Source organism: Patagioenas fasciata, chromosome 3, assembly GCF_037038585.1.
Source record: "Patagioenas fasciata isolate bPatFas1 chromosome 3, bPatFas1.hap1, whole genome shotgun sequence".
In the NCBI taxonomy this organism is placed as follows: domain Eukaryota; kingdom Metazoa; phylum Chordata; class Aves; order Columbiformes; family Columbidae; genus Patagioenas; species Patagioenas fasciata.
In genome coordinates this window covers 95,369,878-95,395,287 of record NC_092522.1, presented here as the reverse complement: position 1 = coordinate 95,395,287, position 25,410 = coordinate 95,369,878, and the positions used below count along the sequence as shown (strand labels likewise).

Here is a 25,410-nt window from a genome sequence, read left to right as displayed (position 1 = left end):
AGGAAGGGCTAGACAGAATTCTTTAAATCAGTATTCAGGTAGAGTTCTTCAGCATGACAATGGCTGTCTCACAAGCAGCTTCTAAGGAGCTTTAACAAACAAATTTTTGCAAAATACCACATTTTTGTATCACTTCAGCTGAATACCTTAAAAAACTGATTGTATCTTTAAAAACTAATCTAAAGCCTATAAGATATAACAATGAAGGATGTGAACAACGTAGGATAAAAAGCAAGTAAATGACACACTTGTTATTTAAACAATAGTGAGCAAATGTAAGTGGTCTTTTGCTTAATTTCTACTTGAAAATAATAAAAGTTCCTGTACTGTGGGACTGAACAATATAGGAGCAAAAATCACTTCTCTATGCTACAGGAATCCTGAGAGATGTAGATCATGATTGGATTCCATTATTGCTGGCATTTCACAGACATTAAAAGAGAGAACTCTCATTCCTAGTACTTACAGTCAGCTATCAAATAAATCCAGTTACAGGTGTAGCGTACAAATTTTGAATTAGATGAAGACAGGAAGGCTGTGGGGGCATTTGGACCACCATGTTAGCACTTATAACAGTTAACATGTACAGGAATACATACATATGTATGTTTGTATATATAAATGCATGTACACACACACAAGTATAAAGGCACCTGTCATGAGCACTTGACAGCTAGCCATGGTTGCTCATTTATTTAACCAAGGTCACAAAGGAAGGATTGACATTGAGCATGAGGACATTAGCACCTAAGGAGACCATTTATCTCAAGTAGAGGATATAACATGAGACAGACCAGATGATGGACCAAGCCCAAAGTGAGCACTGACACAGAATGTGAGCAAAGAAAGGAGGAGTTTGTTAAAATTATAAAATAGTCTTCTGCTGCTCATGAATTCCTATGGTAACAGGAATTGAGCATATTTGACAGTTTTTCAGTATAATGTATTTCACCTGGGAGTGCAAAAATGTTAGCTGTAACAAAGCAAGTAATACTAGCCTTCAGAGTGAATCTTCACAGAGTGAAAAGGAAGATTTAATGAGAATGTTATTAGTCATCCCACACAAAAACTTCAAAAGCCTCAAGGAACAGAATTTATAAAGAAAGTGCCATGTAGAAGCCATGGCTTTGAAATGAACAGTTGAATCTACCTTTGCAGTAAAGAAATTCAATACAAATAGAAGAAAGTATGACAACCAGTGTTTTTCATCCCTCATAGCTTCAGCAAACTCAGAATACAGAGTTAAATCATTCTGCAGCACACAAAAGCACTTGAGACCAGGGGATAGTCAGGCTGCCATGGCAAAACAGGCTGCATTTTTTTCTGCTATTTAATTTCTGTATTGTTAATTCTGACCCGCCAGTAAATGATGCTCTGACATTAGAGTGCTGGGAGCTGCAACAAAAGGATGTGGCCATTCATCTGTTCACAAACTAGTAAAATTCTTGATGATACAGTCCAGAGATTTAAGTCATGATATTCAAGCACTCCAGCACCAAGTATAAGGTGCAGATTTACATGGGGTTGAATCACATACATACTTCAGCTCCTTGCAAAGTGAACAGGGTTAATAACTTAACAATGAGACACAGCTGCCTACTTTCTGGCTAGGATCAAGAAAGGCATCCATAAGAAGTGCCAAATTTAGTCAAACACAACATACCATTTCTTTCTGAAAACTCAGTGTGCCCATAGGAAACCGTTTCAGAACCTGACACACTTTAATTGAGACACATAAAAAGATTTTAGCCACATACAGTCTAAGACAAAAGAGAAAGTGTAGATATGACTACCATAAAGTAGCAAATCAATTCAGGCAGGATAGAGCAGACAAAGGGTCAGTTCTTTCTTCAGCCCAAGGGCTTTCCCCAACAAACCACATCCCGGGCAGTTCTCTAAACTCAGAACTACAGCACAACAGATCAGGGCTGAAGAGAAAAGCACTTTTTGCCCTTCCTGTTAAAAGCAAAGACACCAGGCAGCAAAACATGAGATACAGAAAGCCAAAAACAAACAGCAAAATCCCTACAGATTCTTGTAGCCTTATCCCAGGGAGGTTCAGAACAGGTCAAACACCAAGGTTTCACCCCACAGTTGAAACAGCCAAGGGATGTTTTATTGCCAGCACAAGTTGTATCTCATGGTCATCGCACATTATGATCTATTGTCAGTCAGGTCAGTATGCTCGCACCAACACCAGACCCTTAAGGTCTTCCACCATTATCAGACCTCTCAAAAATTAACAACTTGTATCATTGAGTCCAAAGACAAAGGATACAAATAGATTACTTTTCCAGCTTGGATCTGGAGTGCCTTTCAGAAGTACTGTTCTTGATCATTCCACTTACCATGCTCGGGTTCACACTGCAGAGCAGGCTTAGTGGGTACAAGCTGGGATTTTTTTGAGTGAACCAAACCTCAGAAGATGCACATCCAGAGTGAACCTCATGAGCTCTAACCACAAACAGTCTGCAGAAGTACATGTGTTTTGGAAAGGTTTATTTGAAGCAGTTCTGGCCACAGAATCCCAGAATGTCAAGGATTGGAAGGGACCTCGAAAGATCATCTAGCCCAATCCCCCTGTCGGAGCAGGAACACCCAGATGAGGTTACACAGGAAGGTGTCCAGGGGGGTTTTGAATGAAGACATGAATGAATGACAAGAACTCACGAGCTGTTCAGCAGCTTAACATCTGAAAAAGCAGCACATGAAAATGGGTTCAAATTACTAAGTGTAAGAGAGCCAGATGAGAAAGTCCAGGGCAAAATGAGACAGATGTTGTTTCTTGTTAATAATCACAAAGGATTTTCCTACATATGACAGTCACAAGAGGAAGAGCAAAGAAAGTGAAAAAATAAATGAGGTAAGAATTCTGGCTGGAAACAGAGAGAAAAGGCAAGACCCCAATGAACCACTGGATGTTGAGAAGACACGTAGTGATGCTTTCAAAACCATTTCCTGTACTTTTTTAATCTCTTTCTGTGAGCTTTCCAGATCCTGGACTAGACAGATGTCTGGTCTGACCCACTCCAGCTATTCTTGTGTGCTTGTACATTAGAACTGATGAAAATCAGGGCTACAAATAGAAAAAATTCCAGAACAGCTGGAAAAGGTCATTATCTGGTTTTCATAGGGGTATTTCAAGCAGTCAAAAAAAATCATAATAGCTTGAATTAAATTGCTATGAAAAGACAGGAGCATATAAGTAAGCTTATTTGTAAGTGATGCACAGACAACTAGACAAATGTCAAGAATAAGTCATCATATCAGTTGCATTTTCTTCTACCACATCTTTCTACACTTCTGTTTACATTTTCTTCTACAGATCACATTTTCTTGCAATCCTTAAAGTAAGTGCCTCAATGTGAAGGCAGGAACACAATTGCTCTATAATGGAGGATGGGGAGGGAGACAGGAGTCCTTCCCCATTTTCCTATTGATGTTGACAGGATTACCTTTTCTGCAATTAAAGTGTTTCCCTTTCACCTTTGTCTCAAAGATGATCCTGGGCCTCTCCTTGGGGAACGAAGTTCAGCACAACTTACTCCATATCTGGCTGTAAGATCACCTGCTCAAGCACTGCAGATTAACTTGATTGCTAAGGAACAGGCAGATGATAATAAGCTGGCCCATGTCTGTCAGACATTGTGGACCCTCAATGAGTAAGCGTGCACTGCAATGGCACAGCACGGTCCAAGAACTCTTTTGTGGTGACCCAACAAAAAGTTGGTCTTTCCTTGTGGGTGACAGAGCTTCCCTAGTCCACATAAGTCCGCTGCTCTTTGGATACCTGAGCCCTGTGCAAGGGAGCTGGGCACTGCTAAGACTCAGCAGAGATCTCCTGCACCTTTGTGAGAAATATGTCACATTGACTTGCCATCTAGAGTACGTTTAATTCAAGTCATGGTACTGCAAAACACTCCAGAAAGACTTGTTAATTATTAGGAAAAAAAAAGACAGCACACACTGCTAGTTTGGAAGTAATGATTAAGTAAGATTAGGGCATGGTAAGACACAGAGACAGAAAAAGAGAAAGGGTTGAGAAAAGGAGTCCTCGGTGACCAGACTTCCCTAGGCCACAGCTCCACAGCAGCCTAGAACTAATCAAAAAGGTCTCCCTTACCTGGATAAGTATCCTCCAGAGTGGCTAAGAGAGCATCATATCCACCTTCATATCTGAGCGCACAGCCCTGACAGGGCCTTTCCTCATCTCTGGTAGAGCACATTAGTTCTCACAGGCATCATCCTGGAGTCTTCCAAGGATAGACAATCTTTCTTCCAGAGACTTCTGATGTGGCCCTACATGCAACCTGCTGGCTGTCCTTCATAGGGCAGTCATGATCCTTCCCCAGCTCATTCCTCCCACCCCAGTAAAGCCATTTGCCTCCCTCCTTTGCACCTCCTAGTCTCTATTTTTGCTATTACTATAGCAAATTGAATCAGGTCACAAAGAGATTAAGCACTAGATGCAGCAGGAACACGCAGAGAGAGGCAGGAGAAGGGACTGGAATTTCCCCTTTTAGCAGCAACCTGTAAAGCAGTTCAGCATGACTCAGTTTCACCCTCATCCTATTCCTTCATCACCTAAGGGCCAACATGATTGTTCTTAATTCAAATGGGCAGTGTTTCATTTCTGTAGATACATATTTCTGTATCTCTCTGGTAAAAAAAAAAAAGTGATTCAGGAATGAGAAAAACTCCTCAATTTCAAGAACTTTAACTTCTGGTAACTCCAAGTATGCTTAAGCACAAAATAATTTACACTAAACTTCATATGCTACATCAAACTATACACTAATAAAATGTTACAGAAGTGACCACATAATGACAATCACACTTAACATTACTATCTCTGGGGCAAGATGAGTCATAATAAAAGTCATTTTACTACTTCAGGGCAGCAGTTTCCACCCCAGGAGCTTTTCAAAATCAAACTCAGAACTAATCATATGAACATACTGTTTGCATGTTTACTAGCTCTTGAGAGACTAACACAATGGCAAAGAAACAACTAGAAGTGCTTTAAGGATAGCTGAAAACTGGATATGGCTTGTTAGGGCCAGGAAACTCCAGAGATATCTGCCAGCTCCCTCACTGAAGTATATTAGTTAGTTGGATTTTTTTCTTCATATTGATGAGAACTGCTGTAGATGACTAGAGAGCAAGATTCTCTTCAGAACAGTAGGAAGAAGGAGAGCTAGCTGAATCCATTACAGTATGGAAAACAGCTCTCATCCAGCATGCAATTTAACAGTGAAGTCCAATATGTAAAATTTTATAACTGCAATTGCTCACCCAGGAGCATTGAAGATTTAGGAGTACTGGTATATTTCAAAAAATAATGATGCTGTATGAGCTGTGATAAAACGTAAGGGAAATAAAAAAGTACATCTGCCAACTAGCAGCATAATCTTTGCAGTTATGGTGCAGAAGATTTGCAAAAGTATCACTGAGAACAGTTTTAGGAAGAGCCCAAACAACACACCCATGTCAGAGAGTAACAATGCGGCAGTAGGTATATTGAGAGCATGTAGATTTTTATCCATGAGAGGATCATGATTTAGATGAACTGGGCTAAGCAAAACTACTTGGGGGTAATTTTTTGCCACATTATTGTACAAAATGGCTGGATTCTTCAAAGCAATTTGAGACCATTTTCCCACATGACCAGATGACAATCCTGAAAAGGCACTTAAAAAAAAAGAAAAAAAAAGGTGAAACACAAAGGCAAAGCCACAAAGCCTAAAGAATTGTCCTTGGGGAACAATGAGTTGAATCCTATGTTTAATTTAGGATGAACAGGTAAACCTATAGAAGGCCCTTCAGAAACAGAGTAAGATTAAAAGTAACTATCAGGAACAATAGGATAGCATTTTTATGAGATGAGCTCTTCAGTTGACAACATCCCCATCATATCAGACAACTCAGAGCCACTGCTACAAAGATTTGTTCAGGCACTAGCCTAAAATATGATACTAATATGGAAACAATTCTATTTAGAGTACATTCCCGAAGACACAAATTCACATACGTAAAGAGCAGCGCTTCCCCACATTACTCATCCAGCCCAATCACAGATTTGCCAAGTCTGAATGACGTACTTATCGCTGTGTCTTTGGCAGGGGACCTGGGAGCCTTACTGGGAACTGTGAAAAGACATCAAGCAAGCCTGTCAAAACAGGGGCTGTTCACACATAGCTAAGAGGATGAGACAGAACCACCCTCACATGACTTCTGCAGTTGCACTGGAAATCCATGGAAACAGTTGAACCGCATTAGAACAGCTCCTCACTTCACTGTAGGAGGACACCAGCTTGTCAGGATGCTGATCTTTACTTTTTCTGAAGAAAAAGTAGACACGTTTCATCTCAAAAAGAAGGAAGCATTCCTGTTGGTGGGGTGCAAATTTCTACTGCTACCATTTACATCTGGCACCATGTTTCTGCTCAGCAAGTCTTGTGCATCAATGCTGGTTCCACACACACAAGTAGCACTAGTTCCACAGCTTGATAAATCCTTTGTTCAGCAGGGCAACATGGCAGGATGAGGAATGAATGAGTGCTCTTTTGCCTGATTATGTTACAATGCAGCTTTTTTTCAAGCCTGGAGGACCCATCTAGCTACTCTTGGAATACCTCCAAGATGACAAAAATTATAATTTGTTGCTAGCAAGGCACACCACCCTCTGGTCAGAACACCACCACCACTCTTGGCTTGTGGACACACCACAGAGCAATTGGCTAAGGCAGCTAGTTCTGCTTTTCTCTTTTTGATGTCAACAGATGCTTAGAAGTCTGCAATACATCAGGTACAACAGCAGGGTTATAGAGTTCTGCCACAGAGCATGGTGATGAGGATTCTTCTCCATATGTGAAACCAGAAGTTTGGTCCATTCAAATTGAGGGTAGTGTCATGACCTACCAGGACTGAGCAGGTATTGTAGCCAGCTGGTCGACTGCATGAAGTGAGTACTCCCAGCTGTACTTCAAACAGTACGAATCAGATGTTAACCACATCTGCAAAGCAGGACATCTCTGAACATACAAGGGACCTTAATTACAGATATCTAGGAAGCCTGGCAGGCCAAATCATGCATTAGTAGTTTGTTTTTAAATACCTAGGATTAGACTGTTTAAAATTCGATAGCTAAGGATATATAGATAGGCCTTGCTCAGGCTAAATTCTGCCCACATCTTTTAATCAGCCTTCACCAAGAATGCAAAACAACTCAAGTGCCTGGTCTACAAATGTAGGTTCAGCCCCCATCTAGCTTGCACCAAATGTACATCTCTCATCTATGGAAGATGCAAAGCTACATTCCCAAAAAGGCAATAGCGCTCTTGAGTTCTAACTCAAGAGCGTGATTCCATGAAGACAATCATATAATGGTTTGTGTTGGAAAGGTCCTTTAAAAAATCATCTAGTCCAACCCCCCTGCAATGAGCAGGGACATCTTTAACTAGATTAAGCTCCTCACTGTCCCATACAACTTCACATGAATGTTTCCATGGATGGGCATCTACCACCTCTCAGACCAACCTGTTCCAGTGTTTCACTACCCTCATTGTAAAAAAAATTCTTAATATCTAGTCTGAATCTTCCTTCTCTTAGTTTAAAACCACTGCCCTATTGCTACAGACCTATTGCTAAAACATCTCTTCCCACCTTTTTCATAAGCTCTCTAATATTGCAAGGCTGCAATAAGGTCTCCCCAGAGCCTTCTCCAGGCAGAACATCCCCAACTCTCTCAGCCTGTCCTAGCAGAGCTGTTCCAGCCCTCTGATTATTTTTGTGGCCTCCCCTGGACCCTCTCCAAAAACTTCATGACCTTCCTGTACTGAAGGCTCCAGAACTGGACACAGGACTCCAGGTGGGGTCTCACCACAGTGGAGGGACAGAATCACCTCCCTCAACCTGCTGGCCATGCTTCTTTTCATGCAGCCCAGGATATAGTTGGCTTTCTTGGCTGTGAGCACAAAATGTTGGCTCAAATCCCATTTTTCATCCACCAGTACCCCCAAGCCCTTTTCCACAGGGCTGCTCTTTATCCCTTCCTCTCCCAGCCTGTATTGGTACCATCTGTTGCACTAATCCAGGTGCACGACCTTGCACTTGGCCTTGTTGAACCTCATCAAGGTTCACACAGGCCTACTTCAAGTTTGTCCAGGTCCCTTCCCTCAGGCCTGTCAACCACACCACTCAGCTTAGGGTCACCTGCAAGCTTGCAGAGGGTGCACTTGATCCCACTGTCTATGTCATTGATGAAGCTATTCAACAGTACTGGTCCCAGTATGGATCCCTGACAGACATTGCTTATCACTGGTGTCCATCCAGACATCATGCCATTGACCGCTACTCTCTGGATGTGACCATCCAGTCTATTCCTCACCCACCAAACAGTCCATCATCAAATCCATACCTCTCCAACCTGGAGAGCAGGATGTCATGGGGGACCAAGTCAAAGGCTTCACAGAAGTACAGACAGACAACATCTGTAGCCCGTTTATTTCCACTGATGTAGCAGAGATATCTGATCCCCTGGCAGCAATGAAAACTTCTTTATAGATCAAAACTTAAGAACCTACTGACCATGTTTAGGTCCTGTGCACCTGGAACTGGCAAGCTCCTTTCTTAGCCACCTGATTTTCCATACAACATCTTGTAGCATTAACTCTCCCCACAATGAGAATTGGCCTAGCGTAAAGCAGCATCTAACTTGCAGATACCAGATTGTCTAAAACTCACATAGTGTTGCGCTCTATGGTGCACGATGTATGTTCTTCTGTGAATCTAGCACACAAAGAGTCTTTCCTGTCCTGTTTTACATGTCTACGAAAAATTGCTTCTTCACACACATACTTGTCCTAGAGATGTCAGCACCTTGCAGTATATTGCCAGGTAGCATTTGGACAGGCTTTAAATAGCACAGGGATAAGAGCCACATGGTAAAAATAGTAGCTATAAAAAAAATTCTCTCCATCATTCCACCATTAAGTTTCCTAATTTCATGCGCAAAGCTAGTTCAGGGAAGATGCAATCCAGCTCCTGGCAGTACCCTTCTGCCCCCTGTCAGAATCAGGGACAATGACTAGGTTAAGTCTGAAAATCGTTCTACAATAGTTGTGTTAGCCAAGTATTAATTTTTCAGCAATGTATTTTCACATACAGAAAAAACTGCTGAAATGTTCAACTCCATTCATTAAAAGGATTTTTTTTTTTAATTACTTCACAACCTGGGAAGGAAAACAGTTTGTTTTTCTCAAGTTTTTCAACCACAAAGCAGCATATTCCACTTTACCCAGGACCTGAACTCCCAGAAGTTCAGTGAGCTGCACCCCTCATGTTTGAAAATCCTATCCTAAAATAATCCTCTTATCAGTGGCTGCACAACATATCTTGCTAGTCAGTGATACTAATAAAATTGTTATTGCTTTTGAGATCTAATTCTGCAGAAAAAAAAAGTACCTGCTTCACAGTTGTGAAAATGAGGATTCCTCTGGAGTTCATGTTTTGTAATTGTGTTGTTTCCCCCCACCATGCAATAAAAAGATCTCCATTGTCATAGACTTAACTTTCAGGTTCAAATAAGAAGCTGTTATACATTCAGGACTACGCACCTCAAAACATATAAAATATTTTTATCATAAATTGAAGTTTTTTTTCACTGACCCACTGCAAAAGAATATTCCATGAAAATCAGATATACCAGCCACCACCACCTTGAACTTTGTTATTTGCAAAGGATATAAAGTCAGCAGCCAGCAAGGATTCAGATTTGCATTGTTCTAACTTAGAAGTCAAGAAGACCAAGTACAACTCAGAGAAGTTTAGGACCTAAGTGATATCTTCAAATTACACATGAAATGTCAGAACTTAATACTTCAGTCCCAGGACTTTCCTCCAAATGCTTTATAGGGTAATAAGTTCATAAGTTGAAAGTTTTGGTGTTTTGTGGGTTTTGTGGCTTTTTTTTGAGGGGTGGGGGATATAATATATTCACATTAATAAAAGTCCTTCTTGCTGTCCTACCTCTGAAGTACTCTCAGTTGAAGTGATACACTTAGCACATGTGGGAGAATTTTCAAACTCTCTACAGGTCACAGTAACATCATGATTTATGCTTAAGCAGCTTCGCAGAAGCAGAGGTGCTATTAAATCAATCTATATTTTACTTTCTCAAAGGATTCTAGTGAAAAGCTCTGCATTCAGACTTGACTTTCAGTAGCAACCATGTGCATATTCAGCTTCATGTTTGCTTTGAATGTTCTTACAGTTATCTTTATACAAGATATTTGGATTCTCACAGTAAGGATTTTGACATCATTCTTCAAAATTGCTCAAAAAAAAGTAAAGTTGTATGCTTTACAGACAGTCTGCATATTTTCCCTGGGGGGAAAAAAGACAGGTATGTTTATAACAAGCAAAAAGAAAAATCAACACTAATCAGCTGTTTTAAGGAAAGGCTCCACGTCCTTCTGGATGGTAAACACAGGACAATAAGCAAACTTAGAGTTAAGTCACACAGATCTGCTAAGATCAGCCCTTCAGAAACCAAAATTTTTCTGTCTGACTCCCTAAGTATATCACCCTCTTCCTAGAGGTGAATCTGGAAGAAAGCTACAAATATGCTGAAATAGCCTGTTTATTTCAATAAAGGAATCCTCTTTATAGCTATAAATTTGATTGAAATGCAATCACTCATGCAATCTCTCTGAATAGGAAGATGTTAAAATTAGTCCAACTTCCAGATAATTTTTTAACAACCACATTTTACCAAAGCTGGTCAAGAACACCAGAATTTCCAATTCAATTAATTATCCAGAATTGGCAAGAGTCGTTATTCAGATGCAGAATTTGTTTTAAAATTTAAACTACTAAAAGAAAATTATATCTTAACAGAACCAAAACAAGGCTTTTATTTCTTTTGAGAAGTATAGTCAAAATACACATTTACAAGAAAAAAAGATTCTCAGTTTCATTTCTTTGCTTTGTCTGCAAAAAAGCTGACTTTACAGAAGGTTTCAAGAGAACACATCTACACTAACATCAGATGCATTATCAATATGAACTACAATCTTCAACCTAAGAGCATGAAAAACATTACAGCTGGAGTATTTCAAATTATTTCAAATGATTTTAGAAAGGGATGAATCTTTTTTCTGTGTTTAATCTCACAAGCCACGCTTGATTTCCCTCTCTGTACCCAGACCTGTTTCGATGCTCTCAGAAAGGGTTGACTGTCCCCTTAGAGACAAGTTACCTTCTACACTTCATCTGTTTTCTTAAACACTTCAACTGTAACTCTGCCCTGAACATCAGCAGTTACCAGTATTTCAGGTTGAACCACATAAGTTTTTCCAAGGGGGTAATGGTTTTCAAAAATGCTGTCAAAGGCCACTGTCCACTTCGGGAACTTGTGTTGAGAATGTCAAATGAAACAGCTGTGAAGCCAAGAAACACAGTTTCTAATCAGTAGAAGACATCTGAACAGTTATGTCTAAACAGATCATTCAGAAGCAAAATATGAATATTGAAAGGGTTCATTAGTTTCTAGCTTAAATTGTCACATTATCTGATCTAGATGGCACGACTCCAGTACAGGTACCCTCTGCGTAAGCAGACAACTGTTTTCAGTGCAAAATCTCAAGTCCACTCTGAAATCTTTTCCTTAACTCAAAACAGAAAATACAAAAAGGTAGCAGATGTTTCTTTGCACTCTTCACCAGGAAAAGCTTTTAATTTCTGAGAATCAGCAGGAAATCTGCAGCATATTGTCAGCTTTCAACTAAGAAACAAAACAGACTATTATCGGCTTTATCGTATTTATGAATTGCAACTCCAGATAAGCTACCAATCACTATAGAACAAGCAGCAAGATGAGGACCCATTTAACATGTTGCTGCTGAATTTTATTACACATATTCCTGGTGACCACAGTTCATGCTTGATGTGTCAGCATGATTTAAGGCTCACCAGTTTCTACATGTTCATGAGCTTCCAACACAGTAGAAGCTGATTAGAAAAGTACAATAAAACCAAAAAAACCTAACTTAAGCCAGGTCTGGCAATAGCACTACACCTATTCGGAAGTTTTGGAAGCTCACACTGGAGATGAATTTGGAATATCATTCATATAATCAAAGCAGTAAAATTACACTGATGCCTTTTTAAGTTACTTCAGTCCAGAAAATAGGAATCTGTGAAAACTCAGTTGAAGATGCTAGATGTTTTCTTACAAGGTAGAATGCTATGTTACAACATCACTGGAAAGTTTGAGTTGGCTCCAAAACCTGTAGAAAACTCTGGACTATCATTTCATAGCCAACAGCTAAATGAGTGAACTCCTTCAGTCATACCGCAAGTGCGGCCATAGCAGAGATAACTTTGTGGAAGAAAAGTAATCAGTTGTTTTACTTGCAAGTACTTTATTGAGGAGAGCACAAGAGCCAACTGCAAAAGAATATACTGGAAGTTCCGTTTCTTGAAGTTCCTGCAAGTATTGATCAAAAACAAATATTTTAAGCTAGTGCTATCTTAAATTTCACCACTGTTTTTCTTTGCTGGGTGATACTGGATGTATAAATCCAGTTGGTGAGTTCATCACAAACTTCAAACACACCTCTAGTTCATTTTAAAGGCACAATAGTTAAAAACGTCAAGTTTCTATCAGATGAAGCATTCAATAGAGATGAATTCTTGAATGTATATTCATTACAATTACATTAATGCATCCAAAAATTTTTTAAAACCTTGTCAGTCAAATGGTTCATTGAACTCCTGAGAAACTTTAGTGAGGATGTGGCAGGTGAAGAATAACTCTGATTATAAATACTGACAGTTATTTACTGCTTATATGACAGTGGGTGACAGCAAGTGTCTGAAACAACTTTTGAGCTCTCAGGCAGAACCTTGCTTCTTGCTAGCTGCAACTAGCAATGGGCTGGTTGTAAATCTGGTTAACAACTGGATTTTAAAAAGTGGTACTTACTGAATCCTCCAATTAAAGAGAGAAGCTGCCACCAATTCAAAGGCAGATCATTGTATTTCTGCATATAGACCACTTGGACAGGAAACAGGACTTGATTGAGAAGAACCTGGAAATGAAGAAAAGTCTGGAAACAGGGGAGATCTAAACCAACATCTACCTAGAGACTGGCCAGGTATCCTTAAGTCTGCATGCAACAGCAGCTACATGGCATGAAACCAACACCTGTCTGCCAATCTTCCTCACACAAGCAGGAATCTCCCCAGCAAGATGAAATGGATATAACTCTGCAAAACTGGGTATTGCAGCTCAACCTTACACCCAGAAAGATTAACAAACAAGTCTGTACATGATGCAGACAAAGAAGGAAGTGATAATTATCACTGGTTAAAGCTGAAGCTGAAATATGAACAAAACTCACAAAAAAGGAGAACATCTGAGCAGGTAACTTTATTTAAATTAGCTCATGTAAGTTTTCCACCAAGGCGTCCACAAATAAGCATCCACTAACTTCTTGATGTTCCCTGGATACGGTTGCCAGTCAACATCAGGTTCTACCTTCCATTTTAGTTACTTGAACTCCTTATAAATAATCACTTGCAAGTTTCCCCAGTGGTCATATTTAAATAGTGTTTAGCTAATTCTAGTCAAAGGGAGCTCAGACTGCCTGGTCAAGTTTCTGTACCTATCATCAGTGTTTGAATATATTTGTCCTTTCAAATGTCTCGTTGGTAGCAAAACAGATGGATTGCTATTAGTTGAGCAGACTTGACTGCATACTAGCAGCTTATGATCAAGCTACAACATCAGGGATTCTTCCAGATTGCCACATAAACATGCATATTAGTAGAGCAGTTGGCACAGAAGACTGGTTAAAATACTTTATTTTGTTTGTTCCTGTAAGAGTCCAAACACCAGTTCCCTGTGTTCATGCATTAACTAAGCAACTCACTTAAGACCTCCTGAAATACTGAAACTAAATTAAAATCTAGAAGTTCCTGAGAGCTCACTGTTCTGAAATACTGCAAGAAGAGGAAGACTGGTTTTGAAATAACTGAAACCTGTCAGTTTTAAGAGTTTGCCAACATGTAATCAGGACATTAATAATTCCGCTAAATTTCAATGGTTATTCAACAATTACTCTTACTAGAAGTTTACCTAAATCACATTTCCATGTGCTTGTATGGACTATAATTTCCCTCAGGCATCATTAGAAGTTTAAATAACATGACAAGGACAAGAGGAATGACAAAAATATTTATGAACTCTGTTTATATAAACATATTGACTTGTAAACAAGTTGACAACATTTAAATATTGAAAGAAAACTTCAAACAAGACAATTTGCATTAAAGAGAGAAATAAGTTAAAAATTAATCACATCTTCCTTATTCTGTTGATTATTACTAAGTCAGGCACCTGGCAGTTTCACAACTGAACTGAACTGAAACACTGTGACAATGCTGAATATGGTCATTTACAATAATTATTTCCTTTCATAGAGCAAAATCCACCTCATAGTTACCAGGGATTCCCATGGTAACTCAGTGGGGATAACAGTAAGAAAATGACTTATCCTTCACAGACCAGGAACTTACCACTCAAGTACATGTTTTTGGCATACTTTAAGGACAGTCTCTTTTTAACTATAGCTTCATAAAGGAAATCCAGAAATGTCAGCAAAAGTAATGCAAAAGTCACATCCTTCTGAAAGTCTAAACCTCATCCAAATCTTTACAGCAATGTTTCCACCAGCTGTTTTGCTGGATTTTAGCTAGTTCTATTTATGAGTTTGAATAAAAGAGTTCTACAAGTTAGGCATGAAAGTAGTTAAGAAAACCTAAGTTAACAGAAAAGTATCATGAAATTGTTACAGTAATTCATCAAATTATACATCAGACAGTTACATACAAATTTAATGATAAACCATTTTTTAATATATTATTCAAAGCCAGCTTCAATATTTGTTCTGATATAACAGTGATACTCAAAGTGATACTCATTTTTCTACCCCTTTAAGTGAGTACACTTATTTCCTCTATTTTTACAGGTGCAAGGATGCTTATATCCATATAATTTCCACATGGTTATGACTTTCAACATAACTTTAAATAATGTTTTTCATCTTGAAGGCAAAAGGTTATCAACGGTAATAAACAGACAGTTCATCATCGCTCATGTCTGAATCATCTTCATCCACTTCACCTTCAATGACTGATTTCTTGCCTTTGCAGCATGAAACAATTAATCCAATTAAAAAGACCTGCAAATTTAAAATAAGTAGTAAAAGTTACTGTTATTCAAGTAAAGAGCATACAAGGGCAAAATATATATAAAACTGAATGGCAGTGCGGTGATGCAAATGATTCAATGACAACTACTGTAGATTACCCAACTTGATTCAGCTGTCTCTATAAGCAAAGTACTTACTGCAATGAATGCCCAGTTCCCAAAGTAATAGGCAGCACTGAAGAACCAAAATTTATGAAGAAAGAGGTACGTCCGAGTAACAATACACTGATCTAAAAGGAAAGCAAATAGCACTGATTAACACAGAACAAAAACAGCTGATTCCAATTCATAAGATAATAATTCAGTAGTTTTGGAGAGTATTCAGCTCTGAAGTACAATTACACTCCATTAAATCAAATCTACTCTCCTCTACCAAGAAGGTATACAACAGGAGTATTTGTTTTCATGGGTGAGTAAATGTGTACACAAGTAACACTAAGCTAAGAGTTACACAGGTAACCCCATTACTATCGGGTACAGTTTCCGCTATAGATGCATCAGTTATCGCCTAATCTTACAGATCCTAGTTACTTCCGTTTTTAGATGAACTTCAGGCATAAGGAGATTAAGAAGCAGATTCTATACTAAAAAACACATTTCAGTTCTTCGAGAAAAATGTCTCTCTACCAGGATTGCTTAAAACTTTTAAAAATTAAAGTATAGCATTGAATCATATAAGCAAAAAACAAAAAATCCCCAACATATACTAGACTTGTGACCCAGAGAGCAGAGGGCCTTTTTCTACCCAAGATCCGACAGCACTGGTTAAATCTTACTCCTTCTGTAACACCATAAATACAGCCACATCTAAAAATATTACTTAAGTATTTGTCTCCATTACAAAGTGGCAGATTGTAACAGAATTAATAATCAAATTGTCAAGGCATTTTTAAGGAAGCAGACAGGCTTGTATGGGACCCAGAGGCTGTAACAGGCAGGAGGCCCTGCCAGAGGGCAGCCAGGAGGACACATGAGTCAGTTGCCAAATCTCTCCAGTGCAAGGAGGGGTGCATGGAGTTCATGCTAAGGTATAATGTGATCTCCTCTTTTCTCATTTACTGTGCTTCAAACCTCTCCTAAAGCCCATTTCAGAGTAGAAATTGGTATCTAAACAATGTGAACACCATAAAAAGTAAGCAACCCAGAATTTGCCTGTTCTCTCAGTTGTGACCCCAGGTTTGGAAATAACCCCTAGGTACAGATTTCCCACCTCTTAAAGCTGCAAGTGATACGCTGCTTAGATACTGCAACTTTTGGCATGCCATCTAACAAGCCAGCAAGCTGACAACCACCACTTTCTGAAAGTATTTTATTCAAACATTCAACTTCACCATTAGATAACAAGCTGCTTTAACTACACCACATACTCCATGTTTCCTGGGGAGAGAAGAGTATGGAGTTAAGGTCAGGTCTTTTTCAGGAAGGTCTACTGCTTAACCTTGTCAAGACAAACTCTTCAAACCAAATCCCTACACTATTTAGATATAATCATTCTAGACAGAGAAACAACTCCACTCCTTCAACAGTTCTCCAATGACTTGATAAAACTTACATAATAACTTAAAATACTAAGTTAAATACTACTTCATGCAGCAGACTGATTTCTGAAATCTATTACACAGTATCAGCAGACAAAAAAAAAGTTAAACTAGGATTTCACAACTCCTACACACAAGGGATATAACACAAAAATAGGCACATCATGCAAATAATTAAGTGCAAAACAGCTTAATCAGAGAAGGCATGCTTCTCCACTAACACACACAGAATGAAAGCACAAGGAAGGAATTTGGCTGAACTAATCCTTCCTGGTTTTCCAGACTAGATCTCAGATATGCAGAGAAAACTGACTTCCCCTCCCCACTCCTGTTATCACCAGTCAATAGTACTTACCCTACAAAAGGGGGAAAAAAAAATTGTAAAGTAGCACACTACTCACAAATCATTCCATTATTTGCTAGCATGTCATGTCCATAGAAAAGGTGATGTTTACAATAAAGTAAAAAATGCTGGTAAAGTGAAGATGCTTCATAATTGCAGATAGTATTGTCAACACCATCTGCAGCTTTCCAGCTGGTTACTTGAATTAAAACACAGCTAAAAGTTTTTCAAATGGCTCTCAACAGTAATTGCATTAAATAGATGATGGTAAATATTTCAGAGCAGTTTGACCTTGAGAAAACATTTCTATGGAATGTGTCACAAGTTAATTTCAATTTTAGTTATTCCTTCTGAACAAAGATACTACAAAACAGGTTGACAATGACATTTTTAATCAACTTATTCCTACATATATCATAATTTAGATTAAGTTATAACCAATAACCTGAAGTAAGGTAACTACTTATTATCCAGAATGACTGTGAATAATACTGACATTTGGAACACAAGTGTACATGGAAAGATACCAAGCCTCCGACAGAAAACTGCCACCCTTTCAGGAATACAGCACAATATACAGTGCTGACCAAACAAAGGCAAACAGTCAGGACTCAAGACTAAATTTTTTTAAGCAATGGCAAGTGCTAATAGCCACAACTACCTGAAGAGTCCGTTATCTTTTACTTCAAGTCCACTGATGAAGTTTTTCATTCTGGTGAATTAGAAAACCCTTAGGCTCAATGTAGTTATACTTGTTAAGACTTCTCCCAAGAAGTCAATTAGCTAGTTTAAGATCAGTTAAAAGGATAAACAAATCTGTCGATAAACAAAGTCATTTTATACACTGAAAACTCAAATTATAAGAGCTTATTCATAGATAATGCAGTCTGTCTTTTCTGCACCTTAAAATACAATGAGCTTTCACAAAAGCACATAGAAGCAACTAGTTTCTTAGGGAAGAATTATGAATTGTGAACACCACAATTTAAAAGCATTAGCACTCTTTGGGAGTCAATGCTGAGGTGTGCACTTGTTTTACCTCTTCATTAATCAGCTAGACAATGAAACAGATTACATCCTCTGGAAATCTGTAGACTGAACCAGGGAGATATGGGGGCCCAACACACTACGGACCCTATTTTTCCAGGCCCCTTGTAATAGTTGACCAGATAAAATAACTTTGCAGAAAGTGACCTCATGTCCCAGTAGAGAAACTGAACATGTAGCTAACAGTGTTCATTTGCAATTCAAAATACCAGGCTTCACTATCAAGAATACAGCCAACAGGTCCAGGGAAGTGATCACTTCCTTCTACTCTGACTGCAACTGCATCTGCAACAGTGCCAATTTTGGCTCCTCAATAATAAAGAATCATTGACAAACTGGAGCAAGTCCAGCCAAGGATCACTGCAACAGTTAGAGCACATAGCATAATACGAAGATGTGTTTGTTCAGCTTGGAGTAAAGGTGCTTGCAGGTGTGTTTTACTGCTACCTCTGCCATCTAGTGGGGACCTACAAAACACAGGGCAAGGTTCTTCCTAGACCTGCACAACAGAGGACAGCAGATGACAATTACAGCAAGAAGTATTCTTATTAGATAATAGGAGAAGCTTCACCATCAGTGTAGTTAAACACTGAAGCAGGCTGCCCAAAGAGGTTTTAGAATCTACATCTGTGGAGACATTCACAACTCAGTGGACCTGAGCAACCTGCTGTCCTTGACCCTGCTGGGGCATTGGACCAGACTACCTCTTGAGGTCCTGCATGTGCTCAAAATCACTACATTTCACATTACATGAAGGTAGATATAGAGTCAGCACAGACACACCTAACACTAAACATGGTATTGCAGATGAAAAACCCAAACTGCGAATAAGAATGTCATCCCCAGACAAATGAAATTTACATGCCCAATTTCAAGTATAACCTAGTTTTGCTTAAAATACACTCAAAACTATTTCCACATGAAAACCTGCAGCTTTACTGTGCTAGAATGTATAAGCATAGCATATTCCAAATCCTAAGAGCAGTGAAAGCATGGCTTCAGGTATCCAAGATCACTTAGTGTTTCATATGGCCCTGCTACCAATTATTCAGAAGTTACGTTGCAAACAGCAGGTGCTGCTTGCAGTCCAACTTGCAACTGTAGCTTCAAGAATGGGTTTGATGTGTTTCTGAACTTAAGTTACACATCAAGTTACAAAAGGTCTGAGACTTCCCCTGGGACAGTGTAATTAAGGGCAAACCTGCATTTCCGACGTACAGACTTGACTTCTGGGCCTACATCCGGCCTGTGCCCCTACCCACAGCTTACATCATCTGACTTGGATAGGAACATTTATATGGGATGACGGTTAACATATGCTTCTGGTACCCCAGCTGTAACAGCACTTTAACAGCTGTGACATCTTAAACACATTCTAGGCTTTTGTTGATTTCCAGATACTGTTTCTCATTGTGCTACTGAGATACGATGACACTGTTTTACTATTTACTGCAATTCCTGTGCACTTTATGTGACTTAAGACAAGCAGCACCTTATATCACAGAACAAACAACATTCTTACAGGTCAAGTCAGTTCTACATTACGAGAAAACAAGTCAACTGCCTCTAAATAGTTTTTAGAGGTGTTCACATTTTCTTGCCATTGCTTTCCTGCAACAAAGCTAGAAAGCATTTTGACAAACAGAACAAACAACCAGAGCAAGAACAGTTGGCTTTGGATGCTGTAACTCAAGGAACACAGCTGGACAGACCACTCAGACACCTTCTAAAAAATGTTTTCTTGGCACCTACAAACAGTATCAATATTAATGTTTTTCTCTGCCACAGTGTATTAGTATTTCAAACAATTTAAAAAAAACCACTAGGATTCCTATGAACTGAGCAGGTACAGTACGAAGATTTCGGGCTCAAAAACAGCCTCAGAGAAACATGCCTTTACTTATCAGAAACTAAGCAACAGCAGTAGAAGAAGCAGCCTCTGGATTATTTTATTGGAAAGATTTAAGATAGCAAGTGTTCTGCTGGGTGGTAGAATGATTCCCAGATACGTATGCCCCTTTAGCAACTTGCTAAGTGAAACCATGGACTCTCACAGAGCCTCATTACTTTTATAACAGCAACATTTTCTTTACAGCACCACACACAATGCTTCCTCAAATTCCAAACCAAAAGGAACTTCTTAATTGGATATCTCATATTGGAGAAAAGTGTGTTGCAACTCAAACCACTTATGAAAGACTAGGAAATGTGTAAGACCCATGAACTGGCTACATGTGGCTATATAAAACAAATTCTATATTTTTTTATTTTGTCTTGCACTTCAACATTTCACTATGAAAATCAAGCAAACAGTTATAGTCAATTTATAGTAATCAAACTGATCAAAAAAGTTAAGTAACTTTGCCCATACAAAGAAACTGTAAGAGGAAGTTAATGGCCCACAAAAAGCTATGGCACTTCAACTAAGTAAGAAACAAAGTGACCAAGTGTAAAACCCACACAGTTGTATTCCATATTCACTGTGTAATGTCCAATTATTTTCTCTTGGGAAACAGTGACACTTAAACTTTTAGCACAACTACCCATTGAGTGATCAGAATCCCTTTTGGCCATTCAAAGAAAGAAGCGCTATGGTACTGCAAGCAATTCTGAGACAGATGTACTGTTTTCCCCATTTATTAAAAATAAAAAAAAAACAACACACAAAAAAGTAGAAATAAGAAGTAATAAAATTTAGAAATAAACACTCTGTTAAAGATTGAAACCTCAAAAGACAGCACACAGACGTACTTATTGTTTTGGCTTTGGTCACTGATCAAAGCGTACAGATGGACAAGACAAAATAAGCTTCATGAACCTTCATATATTAGCAGCTATACCAAAAGCTTCGTAACTACAAGTTTCCCCTTTGCTTTTGTACCTATAGTCTTGCAACGTAACATCTTCATGCATATTTCTCTAAGTCTTAAGGTCACTCAAACTACTGCAGAAGCTGAAGTCCTGAAGACTGTATTTCAGGTACCACTTTCACAGGTTTCTCTGGAAACAGATTCATGAAGTGGCAGCAACAGCTCTCCTCAGCCACAAATGCACTATTTTTTAAATTTTCCTGTAGCTAAACAGGTAAAAAAGGACTATGTACTTAGTTGTCTGTTACTCAGCAGTTTCTACAACAGAGTTTTTCCACATATTCCATTTGAGCACTATTCCTACTTTTTACATGTTCTTCTCTGCTGTGATATGTGTGTGTATATATATATACACATATACACACATATAGACACACACAAAATTAATAATAGCCTCATTCAGGTGTTGAGCCTGTTTTTCATTTCACAATCCAGCCCTTCTGCTGCTGCTACTTCTTTGGTTTTACTAGCTCAAACTTTATCTGCTACACAAAGCTTTAACAATTTTTAGTTTGTGGCATCCCATTCCAGTTTCTTCTTTCCCTCAGCCAACTTTTTCCAGAAATTACTTAAACTTTTGATCAGTTGTTCTTTCAGCTTTCACAATAACACAAGCATTACAGAGATTTACAAGTACTTGCCTCAAGATTAACTGCAACAAATTTATCCCTTTGATTCCTTGTCAAGATTGAAAAGCATGTTGGAAAACATAGTACCAGAATGGGTGCATTCACATACATCAAGAATCTGAAAACATTTCCCAACTGGTTGTGTGTAGCTCAAATAGCTCCCCATTTAAAGAGACATGAATCACTAAGCTTCCAATATTTCAATCAGAGAGCACTTTGAAGTACCACAGTGCGCTACAGAAGCCTGACTACCAAAGCGCTCAGATGTTCAATAGTTTGCAGCTATCTACAGTATTTTTAAATATAGGTCTAACATGCAAGCACAAAAAGCTGCCTGCTGTTTCATCCCAATTGTCTGGTGGTTTGGTTTTTTTGTTTGTTTTAATAGTTTGTGTCTTTTTTTTTTGTCATTGGTTTGGTTTTGGCTTAGCTGAAAGTGAAATTGCACCTAATAGAGACCTGTAGAAACCAAAAGTCTAGCTGGATAAATCTAGTCCAAGAACCTACCTTACTCAACAAGAGATGCTCAGTAGGTTTGGAATCAAATCCTGTCAAAGCAAAAGATTTAGCAGGCTGAGGAGCCACAAACTTAGAAACCAGGGACTTGGAGAAACCAGGAACTTGGAGAAACTACTGGGGACAAGGTATCATTTAGAAGACAAACTGCGTTTTTTTTTTTTTCAGTGACTGAAGCTACAGATTAGTTACATCTGATATCTCATGTTACAAGTCTGCAAATCAAACCAAACCAGATATAAACTTAGAGAGCCAGAAAGTGATACAATCAATGTGAATCAGTCTGTTTAGTCAGATCTGATTTTGTAACAAAAGTTAAAGTCTGGAAAAACAATAGCTATTTGCAGTTTCTCTGCAGTACATTAACTACTGCAGCTATCATACAACTTGATGGTAATTACACACTATGAATGTCTACATAAAATAGTTCAAGAATCTGCAAGTCCCATCAGTGCTATCAGGACTTCATAGCATAAGGAGGCTTCCAGTAATATCCTCCAAGATTTTGTGCTGAAAGGAGAAGAAGTCACTAGTCAAAGTTTTTGAATGCTAAATAATGAGAAAAAACTCACATTGAGTGATATGGGTCACATAATTTTTTCCAACAGTCAACTTTAAAAAAAGTATCATGCACAAACAGGAAATGTAGGATTTAGTTGCAGAAACAGGGTATAAGATCTTACAAAGAAGCAAACGCAACCAAGCTTTAACCAAATGCAGGCAAGAGTTGGGCAAGAGTTCTCACCACTTTCCTTTATACATTCAAAGGGCCTATCAGTCCTCTTCTTGCTATTTCAGATTTGGAGTTCATCCTAGCACAGCTATGACATTATAATTGAAAACTGCACCCAGCTATAAGGTTTCTATTTTAGTTTGGTTACAGAGAATCTGAGAGGGTGCCAAGATTTGCATGTATTAGCAGTCGAGAGGAAAACCATTTAATGAGATTCAAAGTGCTAAACCTGTTAATCTCATTTTTCATAGGTTTAAAGTATGACTTGATTTTAATGTCTATTAAATACCTTCAAGTGAAGAAAACACTAATGTTACAAGGCCATGTGTACAGTGAAAAAGGGACCACTGTAACCAATGAATAAATCTGAAGTCATGTTAATTCCAAACAGAGGTCATGTCCTTTTTCTACAAGGAAGAGACAAAACATTGGATGAGGCTGCAGAGAGAAAAAGTGTTCTCTGTATTTCACTTCTAAATAGATACCCACCACGTTTTCCAGCATCAGCATAGAACAAGGTTCGGCTTGTACTAGTTCAGACTTCTTGCAACTACCTTACACCACTAGACAATCAATGTTAACTGCATTTTTGTCATGTCCTTTCCAGTAATGAAAATATTTGGTGGCACTGCTGTTTACAGAGAGGCCAAATATGATACCTTCTTGTAGTAAGAACTGCCTATATTAAATGGATCACTTTGTAGACAAAGCGTTGGTAGGTTTCTTACTTAAAACAGTACTTACACTAGGTTAATTTACTTGTTTTAAGAATGGGTGCATACCCTCAACCCTTTTTAAGGAACTTCAACTCTTATTTCAAAGTACTGATAATATCAGAACATCTCACTTTACCATTAGGCTTAAATCCAGCAGGAAATAGAACCAGGATGTTGATCCGAGAAGATATTATGCAATTGCTTTACTGCTAAACTCCATTTAACATTTCAGAGTATTTAGCAAAAGAAGCTTCTGTCCAATTGTGATCACTCGGAGAAAGAAGAGGTAGTTCAGAGCAGCTCATATGTGTTCATAGTGGTGGGATGTAAACAGGGTTGTTTGGAGTCAAACATGCACCATTGTGCTTATTTATATTGAGTCCTCATGATTATAGAAAACTTTGATAGTGTTAAGTATGTAGAGATTCAGGGTAAAGTACTAGTAAGATCATTCAGTCAAGTAACAGGAACATTTATGAAGTTCTCACTAAAATAGTTCTTTAGGCTTTTTGTGACATATTCTATAACTTTGTAAATTAATTCATTTAGAACAGCTATTTGGAAGTAGTAATCCATGGTCGTAAGATACTCAATACAAATTACTAATACCAAAGGTTCTGAACAACTTGCTTGTGCTTTCACATGGATATCTCCTGGATTTCTCTGAAAGAAAAACAGAGTATGCTCCTGTTTTGGCATTCACACTTTGGTTCCTTTCCAGCTTGAGTAATGTCTACATCTAGTCTTTATTTGGGCTAAAATACAGCCTGAGGTCTTGCACTTGTTGAATTCCAGATGACAAGAGAATCCTGGAAGAAGGGGCAGTTCTAATCAGCAGAGTAAGTCCTGCTCAGTTCAAAGCCTTGGAAATGGAGATCACCTTGTTTCTTCCCCAGTATACATGCAGTTGGAGTCAGTACAGGTCTATGCAGAACATCCAGCAGATAAGACTGTACCCAGCATTTAACAGGCCCCAAATAAAGCTCATTTCCCCAATTAAGGAAATGAAAGAATCCAAGTCGAGGGGATTCATAGTGTGTCACGCATTTAAAGTGAATGATGCTTAAAAAGCAACTTTCACAGTTTTCTCATCTAGAAAGAGGCAGATAGTGTTAATCAGATCTTATAATTAAGGCTGGAAAAAGTCTTGTATGCAGGCTTGCAGCTGAGTCATTGCTCATTTACATTAAATCTCATTAACCTGTTTAGCTAAACCTATCCCAAGTTTTCAAAGTATCAGTCCAGCTGCAAGAATCTTAATCACATAACTGAACCCCTTTGCTTGACATCATGCTCCGCTGAACTGCAGACCCTACAGTTTAACTGGCATGAGTCCCAGAAAACAACAATCAAATTAGGTGTTTGCCCAACTGTATTGAACACTAAAAACTAATGCTTGTTTTGCCTATAACAAATATTTTTTCTGCTCCAAAATAGGCTTTTAACATAGTATATTTACCAGAACACAAGTGTTTTGTGCAAGATGTTTAAATGTAACTAAGAAAAGGTACTTCACTGAGTTACAAGATGCAGTCTGCTCTATTACTCTTTGGCTTCTGTTCTGTCTGTCCCATGTAGTTATGCTGTCATGTGCTCTGGCAGTGTAGAGCACATTCAGCTCCTGCATACAGGGAGTAAATAGAAACAAGCTTTGCTTCATGATAGCAAACAATGTAATGCTAAACCCCTTTAAAGTATATATTTAACTGTAAATAGTTTGTGTTTTAATTGCCTTGTGCTT

General features: G+C 38.5%; 1 protein-coding gene across 1 annotated transcript in view; it reads right to left on the bottom strand.

Moving 5' to 3' along the window:
* Positions 1–14,229: 14,229 nt before the first annotated feature.
* Positions 14,230–25,410, bottom strand: part of LMBRD1 (LMBR1 domain containing 1) — a 75,426-nt gene continuing 64,245 nt past the window's right edge. Inside the window, exons 15-16 of the mRNA XM_065835892.2 lie at positions 15,416–15,507; positions 14,230–15,248 (exon numbers count right to left, since the gene is read on the bottom strand). Of these exons, the coding sequence (XP_065691964.2) occupies positions 15,129–15,248; positions 15,416–15,507 (212 nt within the window). The 3' untranslated portion in view covers positions 14,230–15,128. The remainder of the gene's footprint in view (positions 15,249–15,415; positions 15,508–25,410) is intronic.